This window comes from Sceloporus occidentalis, unplaced genomic scaffold (assembly GCF_023333645.1).
Source record: "Sceloporus occidentalis isolate IW3139 unplaced genomic scaffold, rSceOcc1.0.p SCAF_41, whole genome shotgun sequence".
Lineage (NCBI taxonomy): Eukaryota > Metazoa > Chordata > Lepidosauria > Squamata > Phrynosomatidae > Sceloporus > Sceloporus occidentalis.
The window spans coordinates 4281206-4305774 of NW_028317021.1; the positions used below are offsets into that span (position 1 = coordinate 4281206).

At 41.7% G+C, this 24569-nt stretch overlaps 1 protein-coding gene across 1 annotated transcript in view; it reads right to left on the reverse strand.

Annotated features, from left to right (window-relative positions):
* Positions 1-9311: 9311 nt before the first annotated feature.
* Positions 9312-24569, reverse strand: part of LOC149289995 (protein phosphatase 1F-like) — a 30748-nt gene continuing 15490 nt past the window's right edge. The window contains exons 4-7 of the mRNA XM_089489754.1: positions 24274-24462; positions 20425-20568; positions 18678-18771; positions 9312-17041 (exon numbers count right to left, since the gene is read on the reverse strand). Of these exons, the coding sequence (XP_089345880.1) occupies positions 16674-17041; positions 18678-18771; positions 20425-20568; positions 24274-24462 (795 nt within the window). The 3' untranslated portion in view covers positions 9312-16673. The remainder of the gene's footprint in view (positions 17042-18677; positions 18772-20424; positions 20569-24273; positions 24463-24569) is intronic.

The window sequence follows — 24569 nt, forward strand, 5'->3', positions numbered from 1 at the left end:
AGTCCCTAGCACTGAGCCAGGGCAGTTCAAGCAGCTTCAAACTGGATGATTTCTGCACTGGGTTTTAGACCAAAGTGATGGCCTGGTTATTAAGTCCATAGGCGACTTGAAGGGACCTAGACATAGGACAGACTGGCCAGGGGGAGGCATCCACACTAGAATCCTAGAGTTGGGAGAGACTTGAAGGGCCCTGATCCAGTCCAACCCCCTTCTGCCATGCAGGAACTCTCAATCAAAGCTTCCCCACTGACAGATGGCCATCCAGCCTCGGCTTAAAGACCTCTGTTGAAATGACACAATCTGACACCGCTGTAGTTCCATTCTATGTGGACTCTTTGGATTTGTAGTTCTACCAAGGTCTGGAGCCTTCCCTGTCAAAGAGGGCCAGCGCCCTGCCCAAACGACAGAAACCAGGATTCCGTAGGATGAGCCACGGCAGTTAGAGTGGGGTCGACCTGGATTATTTCTGCCATGTGGACACAGCCTGGTTTGGTCAGAGGTTGAGGCAGTGAGAGTGTCACATCGAAGAGAGGGAACTAGAGGGCTGTCTCTGTATAGGATGTATATGCACTTGTCCCTCCACATTTGCAGCTTTGACTTGTGCGGATTTGATGATTCACAGATTTTATTCATATGTTCTTTCTAGGAATATCTAGGTCCTCCAAAATGACTCTTTTATTAACTTGAACCAAATGTCACACTGAAAGATCTAGAGATTCCTAGAGAGAAGACTCCTCTAGGCCTCTGTAGCTCCTCCAGTGCAGTTTTATGGTCAGTGTCTGGCCGATGTTGACCACAGAGCTGCCCTGGAGGAGCGTCCTAGAGATTCCTAGAGAGGTGTTTTCTCAGGTATAAACATAGCATTTTTGTTATTTGTGGTTTTTCCACATTCCCGGGGGGTCCTGTCTCCCTAACCCCAGTGAATGTGGAGGGACAAGCGTGTACATGTTTGTTGTTGTTGTTGTGTGCCTTCAAGTCATGTCCAACTTAGAGCAACCCTACGGGGAAACCTGTCATGGCATGTTTCTTCAGAGGAGGTTTGTCATTGCTGAGAGAGAGTGGGTTTTATGGCTAAAGCAGATAGGAAGAAAACCAACTCATTTCGGATGAGGTGTTGGAGAGGAGTGGTGAGAAGACTGCAGGCATCCAGAAAGACCAACAAATGGACCCTTGATCAGATCAAGCCAGAAATCTCCCTGGAAGCCAAGATACCCAAACTGAGGCTGTCATACTTCAGAGACATCATGAGAAAGTGCAACTCACTAGAAAAGGCAATAATGCTGGGAAAAGACAGAATAGGGGAATTTCAGCACAGAATAAGTAAAGAGATAGTAGATTAACCTTGTTAATCTAAATGAATTTAAGTCTCCAGGACCAGATGAACTACATCCAAGGGTACTAAAAGAACTGGCAAATGTAATATCAGAGCCATTGGCAATAATCTTTGACAACTCCTGGAAAACAGGAGAGATCCCAGCAGACTGGAGGAGGGCAAACGTTGTCCCCATCTTCAAAAAGGGGGAAAAAGAGGATCCCAACAATTATCGTCCAGTTAGTCTGACATCAGTTCTAGGAAAGATTCTGGAGCAGATCATTAAACAGAGAGTCTGTGAACATCTAGAAGGCAATGCCATAATCACAAAAAGTCAACACGGGTTTCAGAGAAACAAGTCATGCCAGACAAATCTAATCTCTTTCTTTGATAAAATTACCAGCTTGGTAGATGAAGGGAATGCTGTGGATATAGTATATCTTGATTTCAGTAAGGCCTTTGACAAGATTTCCCATGACATTCTTGCAAACAAGCTTGTAAAGTGTGGGCTAGACAAGGCAACTGTTACGTGGATTTGTAATTGGTTGACCGGCCGAACCCAAAGGATGCTCAACAATGGCTCCTTTTCATCCTGGAGAGAAGTGACCAGTGGGGTCCCAAAGGGCTCTGTCCTGGGCCCAGTGCTATTCAACATCTTTATCAATGACTTGGAGGAAAAAATTGGGGGAATACTTATCAAATTTGCAGATGACACCAAATTAGGAGGAGTAGCTAATACTCCTGAGGACAGGATAAAAATTCAGAATGACCTTAGATTAGAAAGCTGTGCCAAAGCTAACAAAATGAATTTCAACATAGAGAAATGTAAGGTATTGCACTTAGGGTGGAAAAATGAAATGAACAGATATAGGATGGTGAACACCTGGCTTAAGAAGACTTATACGTGTGAAAAGGATCTAGGAGTCCAAGTAGACCACAAATTGATCATGAGTCAACAGTGCAATGCAGCAGCTAACAAGGCCAATGCGATTTTAGGCTGCATTAATAGAAGTATAGTGTCTAGATCAAGAGAAGTAATAGTGCCACTATATTCTGCTCTGGTCAGGCCCCACCTAGAATATTGTGTCCAGTTCTGGGCACCACAATTTAAAAAGGATGTGGAGAAACTGGAGCATGTCCAAAGGAGAGCAACTAAAATGGTGAAGTGTCTGGAAACCATGAAGCTCTATGAGGAACGACTTAGGGAGCTGGGGATGTTTCGCCTGGAGAAGAGAAGGTTAAGAGGTGATATGATTGCCCTGTTTAAATATTTGAAGGGATGTCATACTGAGGAGGGAGCAAACTTGTTTTCTGCTGCTCCAGAGAACAGGACCCGGAGCAATGGATGCAAGCTGCAGGAAAAGAGATTCCAGCTCAATATTAGGAGGAACTTCCTGACAGTAAGGGCTGTTCCATAGTGGAACACACTCCCTCAGAGTTTAGTGGAAGCTCCCTCCTTGGAGGTCTTTAAGCAGAGGCTAGATGGCCATCTGTTGGGGGTGCTTTGATTTGGATTTCCTGCATGGCAGAATGGGGTTGAACTGGATGGCCCTTGTGGTCTCTTCCAACTCTATTATTCTATGATTCTATGAAAAGCTGAAGATGGACCACACACCAGATGGATAGACTCAGTCGAGGAGGATACAGGCCTTCAGTTGTTGAGAAGCTGGAGCATGTCCAGAGGAAGGCAACCAAAATGATGAAGGGTTGGAAACTATGCCTTAGGAGGGGAGACTTAGAGAGCTGGGGATGTTTAGCCTGGAGAAAAGAAGGTTAAGGGGTGATATGATAGCCCTGTTTAAGTATTTGAGGGGGTGTCACATTGAGGAGGAAGTAAGGTTGTTTTCTGCTGCTCCAGAGAATAGGACACAATGGAGTAATGGATGCAAGCTACAGGAGTGAATGGCCATAGAAATGAAAATCTTGTGGGTATGGGGATGAGGTGACAAGTTCAGTTTTAACTCTGGTTGCTGGCAGGAGTTGCCTAAGGCCAGGGCGGGTGGATGACCATACCAATGGTGGAATGGAGAGTGTTTTGCAATGTGGTGGGGGCAAGTTGGGAAGCAGAAAAGAGGCATGATAAAACTGGGCTCATCTGAGGAAAGGCAGGCTACAATACATAAATATATTGCATCTGTAGTAGAACCATAAAGAGCTGGATCCTGATTTGGGATGGGGAGAGAAGCGCATTGTTTCTGCCCACATGCAAACGTACATCATTTGATCACTCAGTGAACTAAAGCTGCACCTACAATGCAGAATGAATGCAGTTTGATAGTACTAATGAGAAACCTGTACCAAGGCGCTCTGGTGGCGCAGTGGTTAAATGCCGTTCCTGTAGCCACAACATTGTGAGTTCAGTCCCAGGGCTCCAAGGTTGACTCAGCCTTCCATGCTTTCGTAGGTCGGTAGAATGAGTCCTCAGTTTGTTGGGGACAATTGGCTTACAGATTGTAAACTGCATAGAGAGTGCTAAGTTCACTATGAAGCGGTATAGAAATTTAAATGCTAAGGACAAGAGGCCACCGTCAGAACAGAATTTGGTGAAACAGAGTGGTTCCCAATAGGCAAAGGGGTCAGGCAAGGATGCATCCTGTCGCCCTACTTGTTCAACTTGCATGCTGAAAACGTCACAAGAAAAGCAGAGGATGGACTCACTAGAAAAGACAATGTTGTTTGGTAAAGTAGAGGGCAATAGGAAAAGAGGAAGACCACATTCCAGATGGATATATTCAATCAAATGAACCATGGCCATGAATTTGCAAGAGCTGAGCAAGGTGGTTGAGGATAGGGTGACTTGGAAGCCTCTTGTTTGTAGGACTGTCATGGGTCGAAGCTGACTCGAAGGTGGTTAAAAACAACAAAACCACTGGTTAAGTCTAGAACACCACCAGTCTTTTGTGCCTATCTCAGATAGAACTTCGTCCTGTTCCCCCAAACCCTCTCCAGGTGAACAGTGCAGGAGGGCTCTTTTGCTTTCTATATGGATGGGTTATTATACACTGTGTACACACTGATTTGTTGTGCCGGTGTTAAAATTCTGCCATGCAACTTACTGAATGCAGAATTTAAAATACGAGGAGAGTTCAGACATGGGAGGTATAGCGAGGCTGAAGTATAAACCCATCCCTCCAGAGCACCTGTTTGCCTAAACCGTTTCCAGTGCAACGCTGCAGAACAGCATGAAACAGGTTTTCTTGTCAATGTTTTCCTTTTTTAAAATGTGGCCAGGAACATGAAGTTTGGGGAGCTGGCGGCAGCAGCGGCGGGGGGGGGGGGATCGCAGATGACAATGTTACTTGGTACAAAAATATTTTTCATCTTCTCATTACATAATCTGAGCAGCTTTCACAATGAGGGGGAGGACCAGATGGTTCAAGCTGCAATCCTGCACATTGTTCAGCACATTGGTGATACATGTGAATTGGTTTTACACACAGCTCAGTGTGTGCAGGAATGCAGCTCATGTCTTCGTATTCCTTTTTTTTTAATTTTTGCATTGAGGGACCACCTCATTTGGAAGGGTTGGAGCAATGCAAAGACCCTCTGTGCTCAGCTGAATAAAGTGTCATCAACATTCATGAAGATATCCGGTCTTTTGCTGAATTCACTCTGAATCCTAATCCAGATTTGAAGTTTGACAATTCCATCCAGGGAACAGCCATTGCAAATACATTTCACTCTGCTGCTTGGATAAATCTAATGCAGAGACAGTCCTATAATAAAATGATTTTTAATGCCCAGAAGTAGATTTGTTTGTGGAGGGACCAGAGCTCCATTTTGTTCTGGTTCTCAAAACAAATTCCTGGGATTAGAATTCTTTCACCAGAACCCAGGGGACTGAATCCTCTAATTTTCAGCCATTCAGGAGCTGTAGGTTGCCATTTGGAGTGACTGAACATGACATTGTGTCACTTCCAATCACCATGGAGAATTTATTTTTGGCTATTTGGGTGTGTGTGTGTGTGTCCAAAGCAGGATTTTGAAGCAACCCAGACCTGTTCTGATATTTTGCACCAAAAGAAAAAGGAGGAGGAGGAGGAGGTGGTGATGGTGGTATTGTTTTGGCTAAATTTTCTTCCTAGACATGTGTTCTGAGAGCCGCATTGGGTCTCCCCCAAGGGATGCATGTAATCCAGAAGCCGCACGATTCCGCTCTTACTCTAAATATAAGTTTTTTTGTACCCAGAGCTCTGGGTTCTAATTTAAAAGTTTGATCTCATAAGCTTGAACTCTGCCCAGCCCTGCTCGAAAGTGTGCTGCATCAAGTTCACATAAGGAAGCATAGGTTACAAGACCTGGACCTTGGTTTCCATTAAGAAAAAAAGGCAGCACGGACTCTGATGGTGAGCATTCTTGCATGAGGCCGCTGGGTGAGACAATGGGAAGGCTTGGCTTTAGGTGCCCCTGCTGTCTTTAAGAACTCATTGTGGCAGTGAGAGAATGAAGATTTAATGTGGCCTACACCTTGGTGGATGAGGCAGCATGGTGTAATGCTTTGAATATTGGACTACGACTCTAGAGACCAGGTTCAAGTCCTGGCTTGGCCATGAAATCCACTGGGTGACACACTCTCAGCCTCAGAGGAGGGCAATGGCAAACTCCCTCTGAACAAACTTGCCATGAAAACCCTGTGATAGATTTGCCTTAAGGCCATCGTAAGTCAGAAACTACATGGAGGCACGCAACAATAAGAACCACTTTGGTAGACAGGAGCCATCTTCATATGACCAGGAGTGTAGCCACAGCCTTGAGTATAAGACCTAAGCAGGGCAGTAGATGACAAAGTGTCTTGGAGGTGCCTCATTCATAGGGATGCCATAAATCAAAGTCGACTTGTCAGCCAAGAACACACTCATCATGACAGTCCCTGTAGCTCATACCCACAAGAGGAGTCCAAAAAAGCAGATATCTGGTTCGATCCATCTCTCACAGACGGTAGCGAAGATATTACATCAGAGTGTACCTCAGCCTGCACCGTTCAATGTCCTTCCCACCCTGCAGCTGCCAAGAGGCTGCTGCTTACTGTTGGAGGAGGCAATTCAAACCATGGAATATCAGCTCATGGATGGAGTGTGCCCTCCTTTTCCTTCCCCTGGGAGCCAGGAACAACCATATCTTCATGGTATGAACTGCCTCCATCCTCACCAGTAACAGCTCCTACTGAGGTGACAGAAGGCAAGAGACTAGTCCCCTGCACCCCACCCAAAAAGCGGCATATGCACATATAAGCCATACTTACACACTGGTCAGTCTGTGTTTGTTGTCCATTCCAGACCTTTGTTGCTGCCTTCAAATCAACGTCAACTCATGGCGACCCTTTGAATGAGAGACTTCCAAGTTACTCTATCCTCAGCGACCCTGCTCCGGTCCTGCAGAATCAGGACTGTGGTTTCTTTGAGTCTATATATCTGGAATGCGGTCTTCCTCTCTTCCTACTTCCTGCCACCTAGCCACCCCAAAATACTTTGCCTTAAAACAGGGAAAGTTGGCAACCATTTATTGTGATGAAGATGATCCATTGTCCACTCCGTTTACTGTGAGGTCTGCAGCTATGCTCAAATGGAACAGGGAAACCTGCAAGGGATGGCAGACGACAGCATTGTCACTGCTGTTCGAAAAGTCTTTGTGCTTCACCCTGGCCAGCCCTGGCTCTACTACAGTCCTACAGAACAGATAGAATACACTCTCAGTTAACAGGTGCATATGTCAATATGGAAGCCAAAAAATGCATTAAACGCAACAAATGATGTCTGACATTTCCATGAATTTCTCAAGTGTATCCCAGATAAGTACAGCAATCTTTCTTCAGCAATACAAATTCTTAAAAACATTGGCTGGCATCTTGTTGGCATCTTAAGGTATGCATAAGTTGCCTTATCCACATGGCTGTACTTTTTTAGCCAGCGCATGATGTCCATATTCAGTTGAAGGTTACCAACGGAGAGCGATGCATGTGGTGCCATTTCACACAGCATTAGACATTGGTGCACACTGTGCACTGACTACATGGCTGTGCATTTCACCATCCATGTGCAACAGTCAGGTAGTTGTGCAACCCTGCCATTTCCCAACAAGGTGGCATAACGTAACTGAGACGAATCTCTGTGAGTGTAAAATTTCCCTGCCTCTCTTTGATACAGGCTCTCAGCCTGTATTTTTTTCTTTATGGACAATAAACAAAATACAATGACCAACATTTTTTAAAAAAAGAGAAAGAAGGAAATGCAGACCTAAAAGAGTTCCATTTTCATTGCAAATTTAACGCATCCATTTAGCTTGCGTCATTCTCCATTACCAGAGACCTTGAAATTCATCAAGGCTTTTCTGTTCCTCTCTGTCAATGATCTCTCTCTTTTGTACACTGTTTTGTGACTTCCTCTAGTCTAGCAAACATTCCAGGTTTTATCATTGTTTCTCATTTTCCTCATTCATGCTACAAGGTTCTTCTAACTTACGTTCAGCATGACGCCCAGCTAGAATTTGTCATCCATATCTTTTTCCATTTCTGTGGGACATTTTAATGGCAGTGTAGGTTGTTTTGTATGGATTTTTTTAAAATAATAAAACTCTGACCATCCTCCCATTATCAATGCTGAAGATTCATTTCCCAGTTTTGTCGGCTTTTCTACACGGAAAGGGAGGGACCTCTTTGCTTCACGGAACAAAATTTTTGTCCAGATCTTGCTACCATCAAAATCTGGGGGGAAAGATCATCTTGCCCCTTCTTCTGTGACAATCCTTATTTCCTACATGCTGTTTTTCAGTATCGCAATGAACACATTGGAAAAAGAAGGTGAATTAAAGTGGCAGTCTTCTCTTTTGATCTGAAAGTGACTTTTGTTCTTGGCGACTTTGAAGTACCAGCATGAACAGCATCCTCAAATTGTGGTGAAGTGTGGCATAATCTAAAATACAGGATCCCAGCTCTGTCTTGCACGAATAAGTTGGTGGGCAGAAACCACCAGGACAAAACAAGTGGGTCCATGGTTTTGTGCCTTGTTCGCAGGCAAGGTTCTGCGGATCCCAAAACACGGAGGCTTTTGTCACTGTGTTGAATGGCACTGAATGGGATCAAGCAAGTTGATGTGATCACTCTTGTGGCCTCAAAGCCCGTGAGTGAAAGTGTATGTGAGCATTTAAAAAAAAAGATATATATAAAAAGGCAAAAAGAAATCAATGCTTTTGTTGCCTCAGTTGTATAAATCTATGCGCCTTCAAGTCACCTGCCAACTTACTGTGACCCCACGACTTCCTTTAAAAATACCCCAAAAATTATTATACATGTCAACAATATCCAATGTGCTCAAGTCCCATTATGTACAATGACATAAGAAAATGGGGCCTGTTATACAGAATGGCAAACTCAAGGTTTGCCTTTTGGAATTTATATGTTGTTTGAATATTTTCAAGCCATGGATGGTTGAATCCATGGATAAAGAATATGTGGACAAGGAGGGCTGACTGTAAATACAGCTAACAAGCTAAACTAGGTGTAAAAGTTTAGAACAGTTTTAATGATTGGAAGAAGAGAAGTTCACTGAGAGAAGAGTCCCACTGAGAGCATCTTGCCCAAATGCCCTTAAAAAAACAACGGATGCAGTTGGTGGTTGGACCACGGCTCCCATCATCCACAACCACTGCCCATGCAGCTATAGCTGATGGGAGCTGGGAGTCCCACAATCTCTGGGGTGGGCCTCAGGGGTCAGAAGAAGAGAACTGGAAGAAGGGAAAGGAGATCCAGCTGTGTGAAAACACAAACTCCCCTTTCTCAGTTTTTAAGAAGTGTTTTGACAGTTTGGCAAGGAAGGACGGCTGGTGATGTACTTGCTCCCCCGCTCCGTGAAAATGTGTCTGGTGGCCATGATTTTGCGAACTGTGGCTGTCAGCTTTCAAATTAGACCTCGTGTTCCAGCCTTTAATAAACGGAGGACAAAAATTTAATAATGAAATCTTGTCTTATTTATTAACATTCAAAAACATTACATCCCATGACCAATCATTTCCTTCCTCACAGTATGCAAATAGGTGCACGAGGCACACTGTGTGAATACCGGGGGGGGGGGGGGGGGAATCATATATATATATATATATATATATATATATATATATATATATAGACACACACATCCAATAAACCTCATGCAATATAAACAGAAAATAGTGCAGAATGTATACAAGCACCGTTAGAAAAAAAGATATACATAAGGAAGAGACAATCTCCATAAGGATATCATTATGGTTAACAGCAAGGTTCATGCGCATACCACAAATGGGGGTGACGGATACAAAAATACTGGCTAAAGGGCCAAAGCTACAGTTTATAAAAGTCCAGCTTATTTCAGTTTTGTCTTTAAAGAAAATTTACTTGCAGACTGTCTTTCAAAATAAACAGGATTACAAATAGACTGACACACAGCAAAGAGTTTCCTTGCTTCTAAACATAATTGCCGCTGGGGTTCCTTTCAAGGTTGATTAGGCAACAAGACAGAACCAAGGAAGGCTGCCAAGATAAAGCAACAGTAAAGTACTCTCAAAGTCATTAATACTGTCAACTTAAAAAAAAAAACCTAGGAGAAGGATTGCAGAAGTAGAATGTCACTGACTGTTCTTCAGTAGTTACATAAGATGCCAAATGCTATGGGGCGGCGGCAGCAGGGAATGGAATAATAGAATGACGGCTGCATTATGAACTGTACCTGATTGTCTCCAGTTCTGCAGAAGCATCGATGGCCCACTGACTAGCCACAGGCAGGGCCCTTGGGATGTTAAAAAATCCACCAGTTGCTGAAATACTGAAGTGCATTTCCAGAGAATATGCTCGCCCCACTCTTTCATAGAATCCTAGAAGTGGAAGAGATCCCAAGGGCCATCCAGTCTAACCCCCTGCCATGCAGAAACTCACCATCGAAGCAACAGATGGCCATCCAGCCTCTGCTTTAAAAACCTCCAAACAAAGAGACTTTACCACTCTTCAAGGGAATGCATTCCACTGTCGAACAACTCTTACTGTCAGGAGATTTCTCCTAATGTTTAGTTGGAATCTCTTTTCCTCTAGTTTGAATCCATTGTTCTGAGTCCTATTCTCTGGAAACAAGCTTGCTCCATCCTCAATATGACATCCCTTCAAATATTTAAACAGGGCTATCATATCACTTTTCCCATACCTTTTCCAAAGATGTTTCTAGTCCTCAATTGTTGTCTATTAGTTACATTTATATCTCACCTTTCCTTCAAAGAGGTCAAAGCAGAGTTACAAGGCTCTTCTTCTCTCCCTCCTTTCTTCACAAGAACCCTCCATGGTAGGTCAGGCTGAGAGAGTGACTGGCTCAAGCTCACCCAGTGAGTTTCAACCTGTGGGGACTTCAACCTGGATTTCCCAAATCCTAGCCCAGTACTGAACACACACTAGTAAAAAAATGTGTAAACAAATGCACACCAAGAGCCCTTGGGTATTACTTTGAAAGGTTACAGGGTTCTCTTTTTATGACCTGCACAATTCTCTCTCTTCCTCATGGTTTTTGGTCCCAAGCTCAACTGACCTGTGCACTACATTTGAAAGAATGCATGTCTGTACATAACCAATTCTGAGCTGAAGAACTGGAGGTTTCATGGAGAGTACTGGAACACCTGTCTATAGTTCAGCCTTTATAAGATGTGGCACCAAATGTAATTTGAGGTTACCCATAGCAGTGTCATCAATGTGCATGGCAACTAGAATGGGACAGGTCCTTGCCCCAAGGAGGTTAAAATCTAAAATTCAACACAGGGGAGACATTTAAAGATATAGCCATGTTAGTCTGTAGAATCAGTATGTATGCTACAAGATGGGAAACAGTCTACACTCAGAACCATCATGCCATCTCTTGCCACCATCCTCAGAACCCACCTTTTCTTAAAGTACTTATATAATCTCCCCACATCACCTCCTGCCTCTAGTGACACTGTCTCCCTTTATGTACAGAGATCTTAGAATCATAGAATAACAGTTGGAAGAGACTGCAAGGGCCATCCAGTCCAACCCCATTCTGCCATGCAGGAAATCCAAATCAAAGCATCCCCAACAAATGGCCATCCAGCCTCTGTTTAAAGACCTCTAAGGAGGGAGATTCCACTACACTCTGAGGAAGGAGTATGTTCCACTGACAGTAAGGGCTTGCAGAGTTCGTGTGTCAAATTGGTTGGGTTTCTGCAGTCTGCCATGGGGAATCCAGTCCTGGGACAAAATTTGGAAGGGCTAATATTGATCTAACCATTTGAGTCTAACAGATTGCCAGGGGGGATGCTCACACCTGAATGGCACAGTCTGCCATCTGAAGGGCAAAGAAACGTTTTTGGATTGCTACCTTTCTCAACCCAAACCTGGTCACCTTGGCTAATGGGAAAAAACACTGCTAATAAAAGGGTTTTTTGCTAGCAACCCAGAAAGCAAGCCCTTTCCAAACCCAGATCATGTTCTTTTTGCACACTGCAAGGCTTTTCCAGTGAAAATTGTAAGCACTTTGGGAGCGCAGAAAGGGAAAAGACGACAACGCGAAGTGCCTTCCCACACTTGAGTTCCACAAAGCACCAACTATTAAAATCATTGCTGTGATTAACACTACTCAGCTGCCAAATTTTCAGAAACAAGCAAGTTATTCATCCTACCGGCACAAACCTGCAGTTATTGAGCCATTGCTCATCTTCAGGAAATGTAGTTACACCTGCAGGTGTGTGTGACAGCACCTGCGCACACAGAAATGGTACTTTTCGTGTTGGCCTGCTTTCTTACGCACTGCATTGTATAAATGCCACAGTATTTACAAATAGAAGAGGTGCCAACTGCAGGGAGAAAACATGAAATCCCTTTAAAAAGCTTCTTGTGCTCTCTGCCAGCCAAGCTGTAACCAACCTTCCAGCTCTTAGCATCACTCGATAAGAAAAAGACACTTGTGGTTCTTTTTTCCAGCCTACCTCCTTTGAAAAACAGGCACTAATACTTATTAAATGTGTCCCCATCCTCCCTCCTGCTCATTCCACCACCACCACCACTACTATTAGAGGGTGGATTTACTTAAAATGTTCCCTTTTCCATTGTTCCAAAAATTATTCCACACATTCTCTGGCTCTCTCAAAGTATCTGCAAAACACTGCATGTCAAAGAGATTAACAGGCTGGGACAAAAATCCCTTTCCCCTTGCAGATTTCTCCTTGTTTATACCAGTAAGTGGTACACTTCTGGTTTGCTGATCATGAAATGACCGATTATCGATCTATTCTAGTCAAAATTAAGTATTTAGTCAAATCAGCACGACTTATTTGTAATATGTAAAGAGTCAAAGAGAGTCAAAGAGAGCCAGTGTGGCATAGTGGTTTGAGCATAGGACTAGGACCCTGGAGATCTGGGTTCAATTCCCCGCTTGGCTATGGAAACTTGCTGGGTGAGCTTGGACAAGTCACACTCTCTCAGCCCCAGAAAACCCTGTGATAGGTTCACATTAGAGTAGCCATAAGTCAGAAATGCCTTGAAGGCATACAATGACAACAACAACAATGTCAAAGTGTAGTTACTACTAAAGAAACCATGGCCCTTGTGTTGTGGTAAATCATACAGCACTGTGTAAATCAGTGGTCCCAAAACTGTCCTTTTTAAGAGATTTTGGACTTTAGCTCCCAGAATCCCAGACTATTGGCCAACATGGCTGAAGTTTCTGGGAGCTGAAGTCCAAATCTCTTAAAGGGTACGGTTTGGGGACCACTGGTGTAAATGCTATGTGCCTTAACAGCAGTAAATTTGAGGTTTGTGCACTCTCTGCCCCCTTCCTTTCTCTTGGTGTGGCTTTGAAAAGATTAACAATGGAGTGCTTTTAAACTGGCCAGAATTTCTTGTTACTTCTGAAAAGGGAGAAAGTCTGGTCGCTTTAAACTTTAATCTGTGTTTTCTTCAGACAAACCAAGACCAAAGCACACTTTGTGATCCTGGTTTGCGAAAAAATCACAAATGTAAGGTCCTTTTAATGTTGGTTATAATGAAGCAGATCATCTTCTTATTGCTCTGCAGGAAAGGAACGAAGCAGGGAGCAGACATGTCCAAGACTCACTGATGCTTGTGCTCATATTGGTTAACCGTGGCTTAGCAGCATCCTTTGTGAACCAGTGCTAAGAGTCTTCTAACATGAAGCTGCCAATACTGTTTGCTCTTGTTACAGTGTTTAGGACAGGTACTAATCAGGTAAGAATCTTTTCTAACTTTCAAAATTGTTCACCACATCTATGAAGAATGCATTACCAATTTTTGACACATTCTGAGACACTGTATTTTTTTTATATAAGATACACACTGCAAATTCATTTCCCCTCCTTTTAAAAAGGCTTTAGTTGGCCACTCTAGGTTGCAATTTTTATGGTAAATTAGCACACTTTCCAAATCACTTGAGAAACCTAATGGTCTATTAGCTGGCTCCTGCTCAAGTGCCATTAAGCACACTGCATTTCTATAGAAATGGCTTTGCATCCACCAGCACATGCTCTAGCAGCTTCTTTGCAAAACAATTCAAAATACAGAACCCACATTTTTATCCAAATGGCACAACACACACTAGAGGAAGCCAGGATCAAATATGGCCCCTAACATTGTTGCTATCTGTCTACCAACTTTGTGTTGACCAGTAAAACTGGAATAAATAATATGCAGAACAACCTTCAGGGCTCAGGCTCAGACCATACATGACAGTGGCAGACCTCTTCATTTATAATTTGAGTTAGTCTCAATCATGTATGAAGGGGATAGTGGTGCAGAATCCTATTGTAATAGCAGAAGAATGTCCATTTGTCTGTCTCTCTGTCTGCTTTCTTTCTTAATCTGCCTTTTTCTCAACATGGGACTCAAAGCAGCTTACGGTATAAAAAAGCCAATCCAAAATAAAGCTAAAAATCTGAGAATAAAAAGTTAAAATACAATTCAACAAGGGTTGTGCAGCTGAGGGATACTAATCTTTTTCCTCTCATGCAATGTACGTTTATTATTATTATTAGCTTTATTTATGAAGCGCCGTAAATGTACACGACGCTGTACAAAAACCAAATAAAATCAAGGATATATAAAAAGCCTGCCTATGGCGTACAATCTAGAGGTTAAAACAACAAGTTAAAAACATCATATGAAAACAAGTTAAAAACAGCAAATATCAAATATTGAGTCAAGCATCAAAACAACCAGGTCCCAATCACAGACTTCCCTCCAATAATTTAATTTCAGCTGAGCTGCTCTACTTGTGAACTTAAAGATATGATTTGAGGGGGAAAAGGAATTCAAGCGATGGGATGCAGCAGAGTAGGAAAGGTACTGCTTTTAACACTGCTTCCTTTTGCTCTTAAATGTTAACCCTCCCTTTCTATGGGATAGGGCAGACTCCTATTTTAATAAACACAGCCTGTAAGATCTATACACACAAAAACTATTATCAGGGTACTGCTAACTGCCTAAAGAGATCTGAAAATTTATATATATATATAATCTTGGGAAAGTTCTGAAATAACTTGGCCTGCTCCTGCCCAAATGTCCCTGAACTACATCAGTTTCTGCATACATTTTAAAAAGCCGTAAGTGCTTTACAAGTGTTTGGCTGTTTCAAATAAAAACCCCTCTTCAAAATGACAATAAAAGCTATCATATGCTCCACACAATATAACAGAAAAAAGCAGCCCTGTGCACCTTTGCTAGAGGGCATATGGCACTTGAGAGCAGCTGGTTTCCAAGGCAAGACATAACGGTCATGGACATCTAAATCTTGATTTAAATAAGGCTTCCAACACATTATAATACTTCAAAAAAGGTCCCCAGCACAAGTACAGTATAACAATACTAATATAAAAATTCTACATATGGTTCACCATGAGATGTGTACAACAGGAAGAGTAATGTCTTATCACATTGGAGCAACAAAATGTTCATATATAGCACTAAATAAACCCCAAAGAGAATGCAGTGGCGAAACCCAAAATCAGTTACAAGTAAGGATACATCCACAGAGAAAATTCCCCTGCTGATGGTTAGCTATATAAGTAGATATTCTCTGTTCATATTTTAAATCTCACTATCTAACTGTTCTTTCTTAGGCCTCCTTAACACATCATTAACATTTATCACTATTATTTTCTTTGGTATGCGACAGAGAGAAGGGGCCTTAACTCTTACATAGAAATAAAGCTGCTAATGTTCCAGTCTTGGTTACTCCATTTAATACTGAATCTGACCACAGGAATTAACTCATCTCCAGTGATGATGACCGTAGCTTATTCACACACATTAAATACAAATAATATCTAAGTGCAGCTCTCTTTAAATCATATGCGACTTAACAGCATTCCAGAGAGTCCCACGTTTTAGCCCTAAGTTCAACTGTTAGGCCCAACTAGAAATGAAATCAATGGGGATTTGGTAAGTCAATGTACTTATGTAAACTCCGCTGGATTTAGGTCTTGATCTCGAGTTGAGATCCTTTTCACCAACTCCCAAAACAAACAGATGTAAACGGGCAGATGTAAAACTACTGCCAAGGAGTAAATGCAGAAACCTGAGAGTGCTCTGAGGGTTAGTTCTTATTAAGGTGGTAAAACTTGTGTCTGAGCTGCATCACTTCAGACCAGAGCTTGGAAATAAAGTTACAAAACAACCAGTTATTCAGAATGATGTCTTGTTTCCTATGAGAGTATAGCTATATTACAAATCTGAACGAATGATGGAGAGCATCCCTCTCCTTGGAGTGTAATGATAACTTTAAAACATAACCAAGAGTAGCAATGCTAGCGATACAGCAGAATAAAACAAAATCCAAAATCCACAAAGGAGTGAAAGATTACTTGCTTTCCAGAAGTATCTATAAAGCAACACATTTAGATGCTTTTAAGATACGGAAAAATAAAGTTACCTTTAAAAAAAAAAAAGGATATTTTTGGACTTTGGGACTATCATTAATTGCTTTTTTAATGTAATTTCCCAAGCTCTGTTTTAGACTGACTGTGTCTCTATTAAACAAACCTTCATGCTGAAAAGTCAGAGAGAATGTGAGGCTACAGTTCTCGCCGTTCCTAGAAATAATAGCCCTTTTCCTGATAGGAAGAAACAGACAGTCATCTCATCCTATCTGAACAGTCTGAAGTGGTACAACCCAGGCACAGGCTTGTTCTATAGAAGAATCCAAGTTTCAAAATGTTGGGGTCACTTGAATTCTAGCATTTTGTCCACCGCACAATCATTTTGGTTTCTAGTGGTAACAGAGCTACCAGAAAGAGACTTCTGGTTTTCTCTTTTCAAACCTCCTTACATGTGGATATTGAGCTTTCAGTGGATCTGACAGTCACTCTTTCAATTGCAACCGCTTCAATTGTTTGTTTTGGAGCTGAAAATGTTAAAGAGTGACTTTGCTGCACTCTCATCTGCAGGGCAACCTTTGGGCTCTCTGAGACAGTCAGCCATAATCTCTTTGGGTTCCCTTAGAAATACCACCAAGACGGTGATGTTGTCAGTGGATCCGCTCTCCTTTGCTGCTGAGACCAAGCTCTCCGCCGTCTTGAGACCATCCCCTTTGTTTTGCATTAAGTGCTCTAGAACGTGGTCCACCACCTCGAAAGGTTGGATGGCATCAAAAAATCCATCACAAGCTAGAAGCACATAATCTTCAGCACCTGTCAGCTCAAACGATGCACTGTCTGCACAGCCAGAGATATATGGCTTTTGGAGCAGGTCACCTAAGAAAGAAAGTAGAAGAAAAAGAGATAACAGACTAGTAGCCAACCCATTCTTTTTGTGAATGTTCAACACATTCTTCCATTTCTGGTGAAGGCCTTCGAGATCTTCCTGATTGGCGACTGCTATTATTCCTCACCATCAGTTCTGCTGGCTATGGCTGATGGAAGGCACAGCTCAACAACATCCCAACTATTGGAGGCAGGAGCTGAACTGGCATTATAAAGATTGCACTAAAGATCTTCTTCGGGTGATGTGATCCCCCTTTCTCCACATCTTGATATTACTGAAATCTTGTTTTGTTTCTTAGCGTCCTTTGAAATGCCTCAACTGTTTTGCCTGAGCAGGAATCCGCATGCTTTCCTTTGCTCAATGCTTGTTTTTAAGGTGTAACATTTTAATGTCACCACTGCTTGTTTGCCATTTGTCTTCTTTAACTGCTTTTTAACTTTTTGTACGCTGTGGATTTCACACTATATTTGTTTTAACTGTTATAAGCTGCCAAAATGGGAAATGCAGGACAATGGCGATGACAATGATAATGGGACGAGATTCATTCTGTGTCCTTCTGCTGTCTAGAGTACATTAACTAGGTACATATGTGGAGCCCTTTTAGTAATGTTTCCCAGACTCTGTAATGTATTGCACCAGGAGGCATGTTCTCTGCTTGTTTTTATATATTTATAGAAACATTTATATTGTGCCTTTTGGTCCCAAAAAGGCTGCCAAGATGGCTTGTCATAAAAACCTATGCAAACAGTATTCAAACATTTTTAGACATCAGATCAAGTTACTGCCATCTAAGCAAGTGTTTGGAACAGGCAATGGTTAGAGGATTTGCTGGTTTTATTCTGCAGCTACTTTAATTTTGCCTCTGCTGATATATTGCTTACATTCTGATTTATTGTATTTTTGCACACATTGTCATAATGTGTGCAAGAAATACTCTTTATGAAAAGAAATACAGGTTAAACGTGCTTTTAATAAGTAAAAAAAATCAAAGCATTTCACATATAGAAGTGTAGGCAAAGCTACAAACTACCATTTCAAAATGTTAAAACATAGAATTGTCGGTTAACACAAATAAAACATTAGCAACAGATTCTGATACCAACACACACACACACCATCTTGAGTGGCACATCTACAATGTTAAAATATCATTACAGATGCTTTCATAAGAGAACGGAAGGAGCTTTATTCTTTAGCACATTGTGCCAGGTGTGTGTTACTATGGCAATATTAATGTAGGTGCAGTAAGGTCAGCAACTAAGTCCAAGGTTAGCAAATACTGCATTGTCTCTTAATGTTACTAAACACCACATGGTTTTGTGCAATTAGGATTTCGCTGCAGCATTTGTGCCTCATTCTTTTCAACCTTCCACAAGAAATAGGCTTTCAGTGTGAAAACAACCTTTCCCCCCTAAGATATAAACAATTTAATTAGTAAGTTATTAATTGTTGAGATTGTGTTTTGAAATAACTCCCTATCCAAAGAAAAAATGTGCCATTTCAAACTGTGAGAGGAAACAACAACAACCTCCCATCACATTTATATGTTGGCATTTTTAAAACTGAGTTAAATATGTTAAATGAATGGGCTCTTATAGGCTTGTGATATTTCAGAATCAGGCTTACCAATAGCTCTGGAAACAGCCAGGGTTCCATTGACACGCCAGCAGTCTGTGTAGGTTACACAGCCTCCTAATGCTTCGATGCGTTGTCTTTCATCCTACATAAATAAATTTTTAAAAAGCCTCACTAAGCCTTTGTTAGTAGACGGCGCAAACACTAAATGTGGTTTCTGGGAAGGAAGGAAAAAAAGCAGGGGGAATAGTCACTTCCCTTTTCCCTATTCATGAAACTTTCCCATATAGCTTAAGAGAGTAAGGATGTTTTCAGCAACCTCCTGAGTGCCATCTCACTCATTTCTGCCATATGAAGGGCCTTACTAAGCAGTTGGCTTCTGTGTTGTGTGAAAACTCACAATCCACATATCCATACAACAGCAGTACTGCCAAAGTATCAGATAAGAAGAATTTGCACGTAATTTCTCTTTGCACAGCTCAAGAAAGTATAGCCCATAACCAACCATCTCCTCTTGTGTTCACTTGACCCTTTTTTACATGCAGTCAGAGACATGTGGGAGTTGCTTTCCTACCAGCTTTATCTTATGTGGCAGTGAACTGCCATCCCGAGTCTCTGTTTAATGAAAAACTCTTTGTGTCCAGCCTAAGACCTTTCACAGTATTTCTACCCAGAGTCAGGGTGACTAGTTGTCATCACCACAAAGGAGGACAAGGCACTACAAAATGTAAGGCATTCAAAAATAATAATACAGGACATTACCAAACAAAGCCTAAACATACTAATAGAAATAGAAATTCATTTCATATGGTTCATTTACAGGTATACAGATACTGTCTTTTATTAGGTACTCAACCATATTTTTGTGATTAACTGTTCTTTGTTAAAATGTCTTCTTGGCATGCAATAGACTTAATAGAAGTCTGAGCAAGACAAATGCTTAAAATTGTACTTGACTGGCAACAAACCCTTGGCTGAATCTACATTTAAATTATTATTTCCATTGAGGGAAATCATAGAATCATATAGTTGGAAAGGACTACAAGGGCTATCCAAAAATATTCAACATTTGCACTGTGCCCTCAAGTAGTCCACTGCCTGGTCTGGGTCCCCTTTGCAAAACAAATGTGCCCTGAGCTCTGGGGGTAAGTCTTGTCTGCTGCTGCTCCTAAAAAAAAAAGAACTTTAGAAGGATCCATCTTATCCCCATGTTTTCATTGAGGACAGGCTGCCAAGGAGACACATTTCTCAAAAGGGAAGAGCAAATGTGGTGTAACTCAATGGGCTTCTTAGGCATGCTCAGAATGGAAGACATTTTGGAATTCATCCTGGACAGAAGGTTGAAACTTAGGACATGTCCCAGTAAAGGAAGACATCTGGTCAAACTGCCTAGGATCCAGCTGTCCAGACAACTGGGTGGTGTTTTCTAACTTTTCTTCCTAGCAATAGCACTCTCTCCAAAGCAATCCTGATCTGTGAGATACTTACTTTAATTACGCTTTCAACTCACATTCACATCTATGGCTCAATTGCTCTCAAAATTCCATACATTCTAGAAGCTCACAGGTCCTTAACAGCGCATTTTGTGGTCTTCAAATATTCCTTTTTCATTTAATTTGGAAACGAGTATCTTTCTATATACCTAGGGGGTGCCCCATTGACGCAGACATCTATAAAGTTCTGGGAAGCCCCATTTTGCATCAGACAGAGGGCAACCCATATTGTTTTAGAAGAGAAGAATAAATTGTTCACAGAAGCCAAGAGGTTTGAGGAAAAGACTCAAAGGAGCAGCAGTTACCTGTCTCTCTGGTTTGTGAGGTTCCATCAGGGTTACAGCTTTCCCTCGCTGGACCAACATCACCTGGGAATCCCCAAGCCAAGCTATATGTAACTTGTTCCCCACAATCAAGGCAGAAACACCGGTGCTACCACTGCGCAGCTTCTGTGGAATTAAAAGGGGAAAATATGTTCTAAAGAGTCTTCAAAGGATGAAATGTACTGTGGCACAGGGTGAGATAACTGGTGCTCATTATTTAAGCAAGAAGCTGATGTCAAATATGTTGTAGTACTGATGTGGAAACATTTACAGTGAATTCACACCAGTATACTTTAGTTGTAATGATTGGAATGATTGTCAAAACACCTGTCAAGAAGTAAAACACAACTAGTGAATCTGTACACACATATACACAACCTTTCCCTCTTCAGTTTGGGTTTTCTGAAAGCAGGCCAAAACCGCATTGTCCACACAGCCCACTCCTAAGGCAAGCCAACACCCATGGGCTGTCTGCACCATGTGGTGTCAAATTGTTATTTTTTTTGTCACCTCTTCACCATGCATGCACACTATCACACAAACACACTGCTAGTGACCTCCAATTGTCTCCCTCTTCCCGCCCAGATGCTATTCCATTGGACATTCCCCCATGACTGGCCACACAGTTGTATGTGTGATGCACTGCCTATACAGTGCATCGATGTGCTCAGTTATACATTGGGAAAGCACAATTATGGAGGCTCCCCTATACATGCTCTCTTCACCCCATGCACCCCTGTTGGATTGTCTGGTTTGTGTATGTTGTAATTACATCCATTGCATTATTGGGAATTGTGTTTTTGCTTTGCTGCGTTACCGTACTGGCACCAGGTTGTTTATACGCCAGTGCTATGATGCACATTTTCCACCTTGACTCAGAATACCCTTTTTGCTCTGTTTTTCAGCCCAGGCACACAGATTTGTTTCACTTTTCTACCCACATTTGTCTCGTGTTTCGTAAAAAAAAACCCCACCTTCAAAGTGGTTAGAAGTCACTTTATTTGGCCAGTGTGGACTACCCCCGAGAGTGCAGTCTTATGCAGATTTACTACAGAGTGAGTCCCACTGAACTGAGAAGGACTTAATTAGTGCTACTGCTGCAAGGACCACTTCTGTGGAAAATGCAATAGGGAAACTAAACTATCATGTGTAAACATGTCTATTCCTTCACATAACACTTGTGTTAGTTAATTATAGCAATGCACGTAAAGTAACACTTAACCAGCTTTACCTAGTTTTCACCATTCTCCCTCCCCAACATGGAAAAACAACAAGCAAACCAAAGACTTTCATGGCCAGCATCCATAGTTTTTTGTGGGTTTTTTGGGCTATGTGGCCATGTTCTAGAAGAGTTTCTTCCTGACGTTTTGCCAGCATCTGTGGCTGGCATCTTCAGAGAATGCTGGCATGGAAAGGACTTGGGCAAATCACTCCTGCCTTTCCAGGTTATACAATATATCTACCCAAGTTCTTTCCAGGTAAGCATTCTCTGAAGATGCCAGCCACAGATGCTGGCAAAACATCAGGAAGAAACTCTTCTAGAACATGGCCACATAGCCCGAAAAACCCACACAAAAAACTATAACAACCAAACCATCACATTGAAGAAGTTCTTGGTTTATTTTTTATCCAAGACAAAGTTGTCCATTTACAATATTTTGGTTAGTGCTTTCTAATATACATTTTACCACAACAGTGGTCAAAGAGAGATAGTATGGTCCGATATGGAGAACCAAAAACCCCCAAATAAACCAGTTACATGGTTGTATAATACATCAACACATGCTGGTCTGTGACCGTAATAAATATTTATCATATCATCAGCATGAAAAAGCTTCATGTACACCCTAGTCATGCTCAGATATACCTATTTTCCTCAAAATGTGGACAATTAACCGAAGATGGACATGATTGCATAACCGGAAACTCATGGATTATAGTGGTGGGGGGAGACAGCCAATTTTATGAAGTATATAGACTAGGTTACATAAATTAATTATTAGGTTCTGCTCCATATGGATAAAAAACCACTTTTGTTAAGTGCTTTTTCACATTAATGCCCTTCACCATGGTGAATAACACTGGTGGGATTTGAAGAGGACTACCTAGTGTTGCTAGTCAGATGACACAGTTGTGCTAACTCAGTTCTTCCTTCTTACATATATTCTCTAGTAATTAAAAAAAGTGCAAGAAGCAAAAACACTGGGAGGTTCCAAATGGAAGACAATGACACAGTCTGAACTTCCTGTAAAATTCCATGAACTTATTTGGTGACTGCACAATAAAAGCTTCATCTAGAAGCTTCCACAGCGAAGTGGCACCCCACAGATGTTCTGAGAAGAATTTAAGCACAGGCCAGAGAGGCAGAACGTGTGGAGTTTAGAACACTTAAAACAGCATTAAAGACCAGTCTCTTCCAGCAGGCCTATCCAGTAGCTTTTTAAATGGTAATTTTAAATATGAATTGTTTTAATATGTGTGTGCTTTGTTTGTTCTTTTAAACTGATGTGTGTGTTTTAACTGATGTTGTGTATTTGTTGGTCTGTTGTTCCCTGTCTAAATCCATGGGGAGAGGTGGGTAAGTACAAGTACAGTCAGTCCTCTGTATTCACAGACTTTTTATCCAAGCATCCACGGCTTGAAATTAACAAATATATACATTCCAAAAAGCAAGCCTTGATTTTGCCATTTTATAGAAGGGACACCATTTTACTATGCCATTCTATTTAATATGACTTGAACCTCACAGATTTTGCTATCCATGGGGGCTCTGAAACCAAACCCCAGTGGATACCAAGGGACCACTGTACAGGAAATTTCTGATAAATGAGTATAATAGTGCTAGAAAAGTGAAGGTCATGGGAAATGATACAGTGAGAGGGGAATGACAACACTATTCTCCTGGTAACCCTTATTTTGGAAAGCTTTGAGCACTGGTGTACTGTAGTCCTAGTAAGGGCGCTTCATTGCAGAGCAGTGGATCCCAGGGCACCAGTAAGTTCTGGACAGTTGGTTGATAATGAATCATGCTTTGGGATTGTCCCTGCATATGTAGACAAGGAAAGCCAAACGACAATCCATTAACTTCACAGCTATCCACCTTTAACTCTAAGTATACATCTAAAGGCTTGAGGTTATTCCTTCACAGTCTATATGATGGTCTATTGGGCTGCAAATCCATACTGTTTCATTTTTAATAACCAGTTAGTGTGCGCAGGAAACATGAATTACACTTTTGGGAAAATAAGTTAAATAGATTTTTCCTCTTTGGTGATTTAGATCACTTTTAAATGGTCTACCTAGAGAAATTATTTGTGAAGATCTGGCCCAGCCATACCACGGTACTAGCTCCGCTGCTGTGTGTTTCATCACATTGTCAGCAGCGTACGATCAACTATCCTGCTTTCTCCCCAAATTTCTAATCCACCCAAAGAGGAAAGAAAACCTCAGCTCTAACAGGCACATCCCAGATTCAGTTTTTCTTAAATTTGAGGCTATGTTCTGTGACTGGAGGAGCAGAAAGGAGTCAACTAGATAAATATAGATGTGTTTAAAACATATGGTTATCCTTCTGGAAAGATCCAGACATCAATCAATCAGTGCTGAGCTAAACAAAAAATTTCATGTCCTCCAATTTGTGGACAATGCCTCTTCAGCTATAGTCTATTAAATCAATCAATACATTATTCATCTGGGATGCTTAGCGAACTAACAGGCATTAAGTAGTTACAGAACAGTCAACTGTCAAGAGGATACGCTTCTCAGCACTCCCTCCTTCTCTGGCAGGCCCACAATTTATCAGTGCTGTAGGGCCAACTTCTCCCCACTCACCTCTCTCCTGGCTTTCAAAAGAAACATTTCATCTGTTTTTTCAAAGGCTTCTCTTAAGGCCTCCACTGGATTTTTCAGGATCTCCTTGTGATGTGCCACGTTTACATGCAAATGAGTAGCTGCATAGTTCGCAGCATCTATTCCTCCATGCCCATCAAACACGGCAAAGTATGCTCTGTCCACATTATCCTTTTGATAGTGGTGTCATGTAAAGAGAAGAGAGAAAAAATATATATAAAACCAAAAATCATATGAGAATGTCTTATTGGCTTGCAGAGGAGCTGGCAACTTAAGTC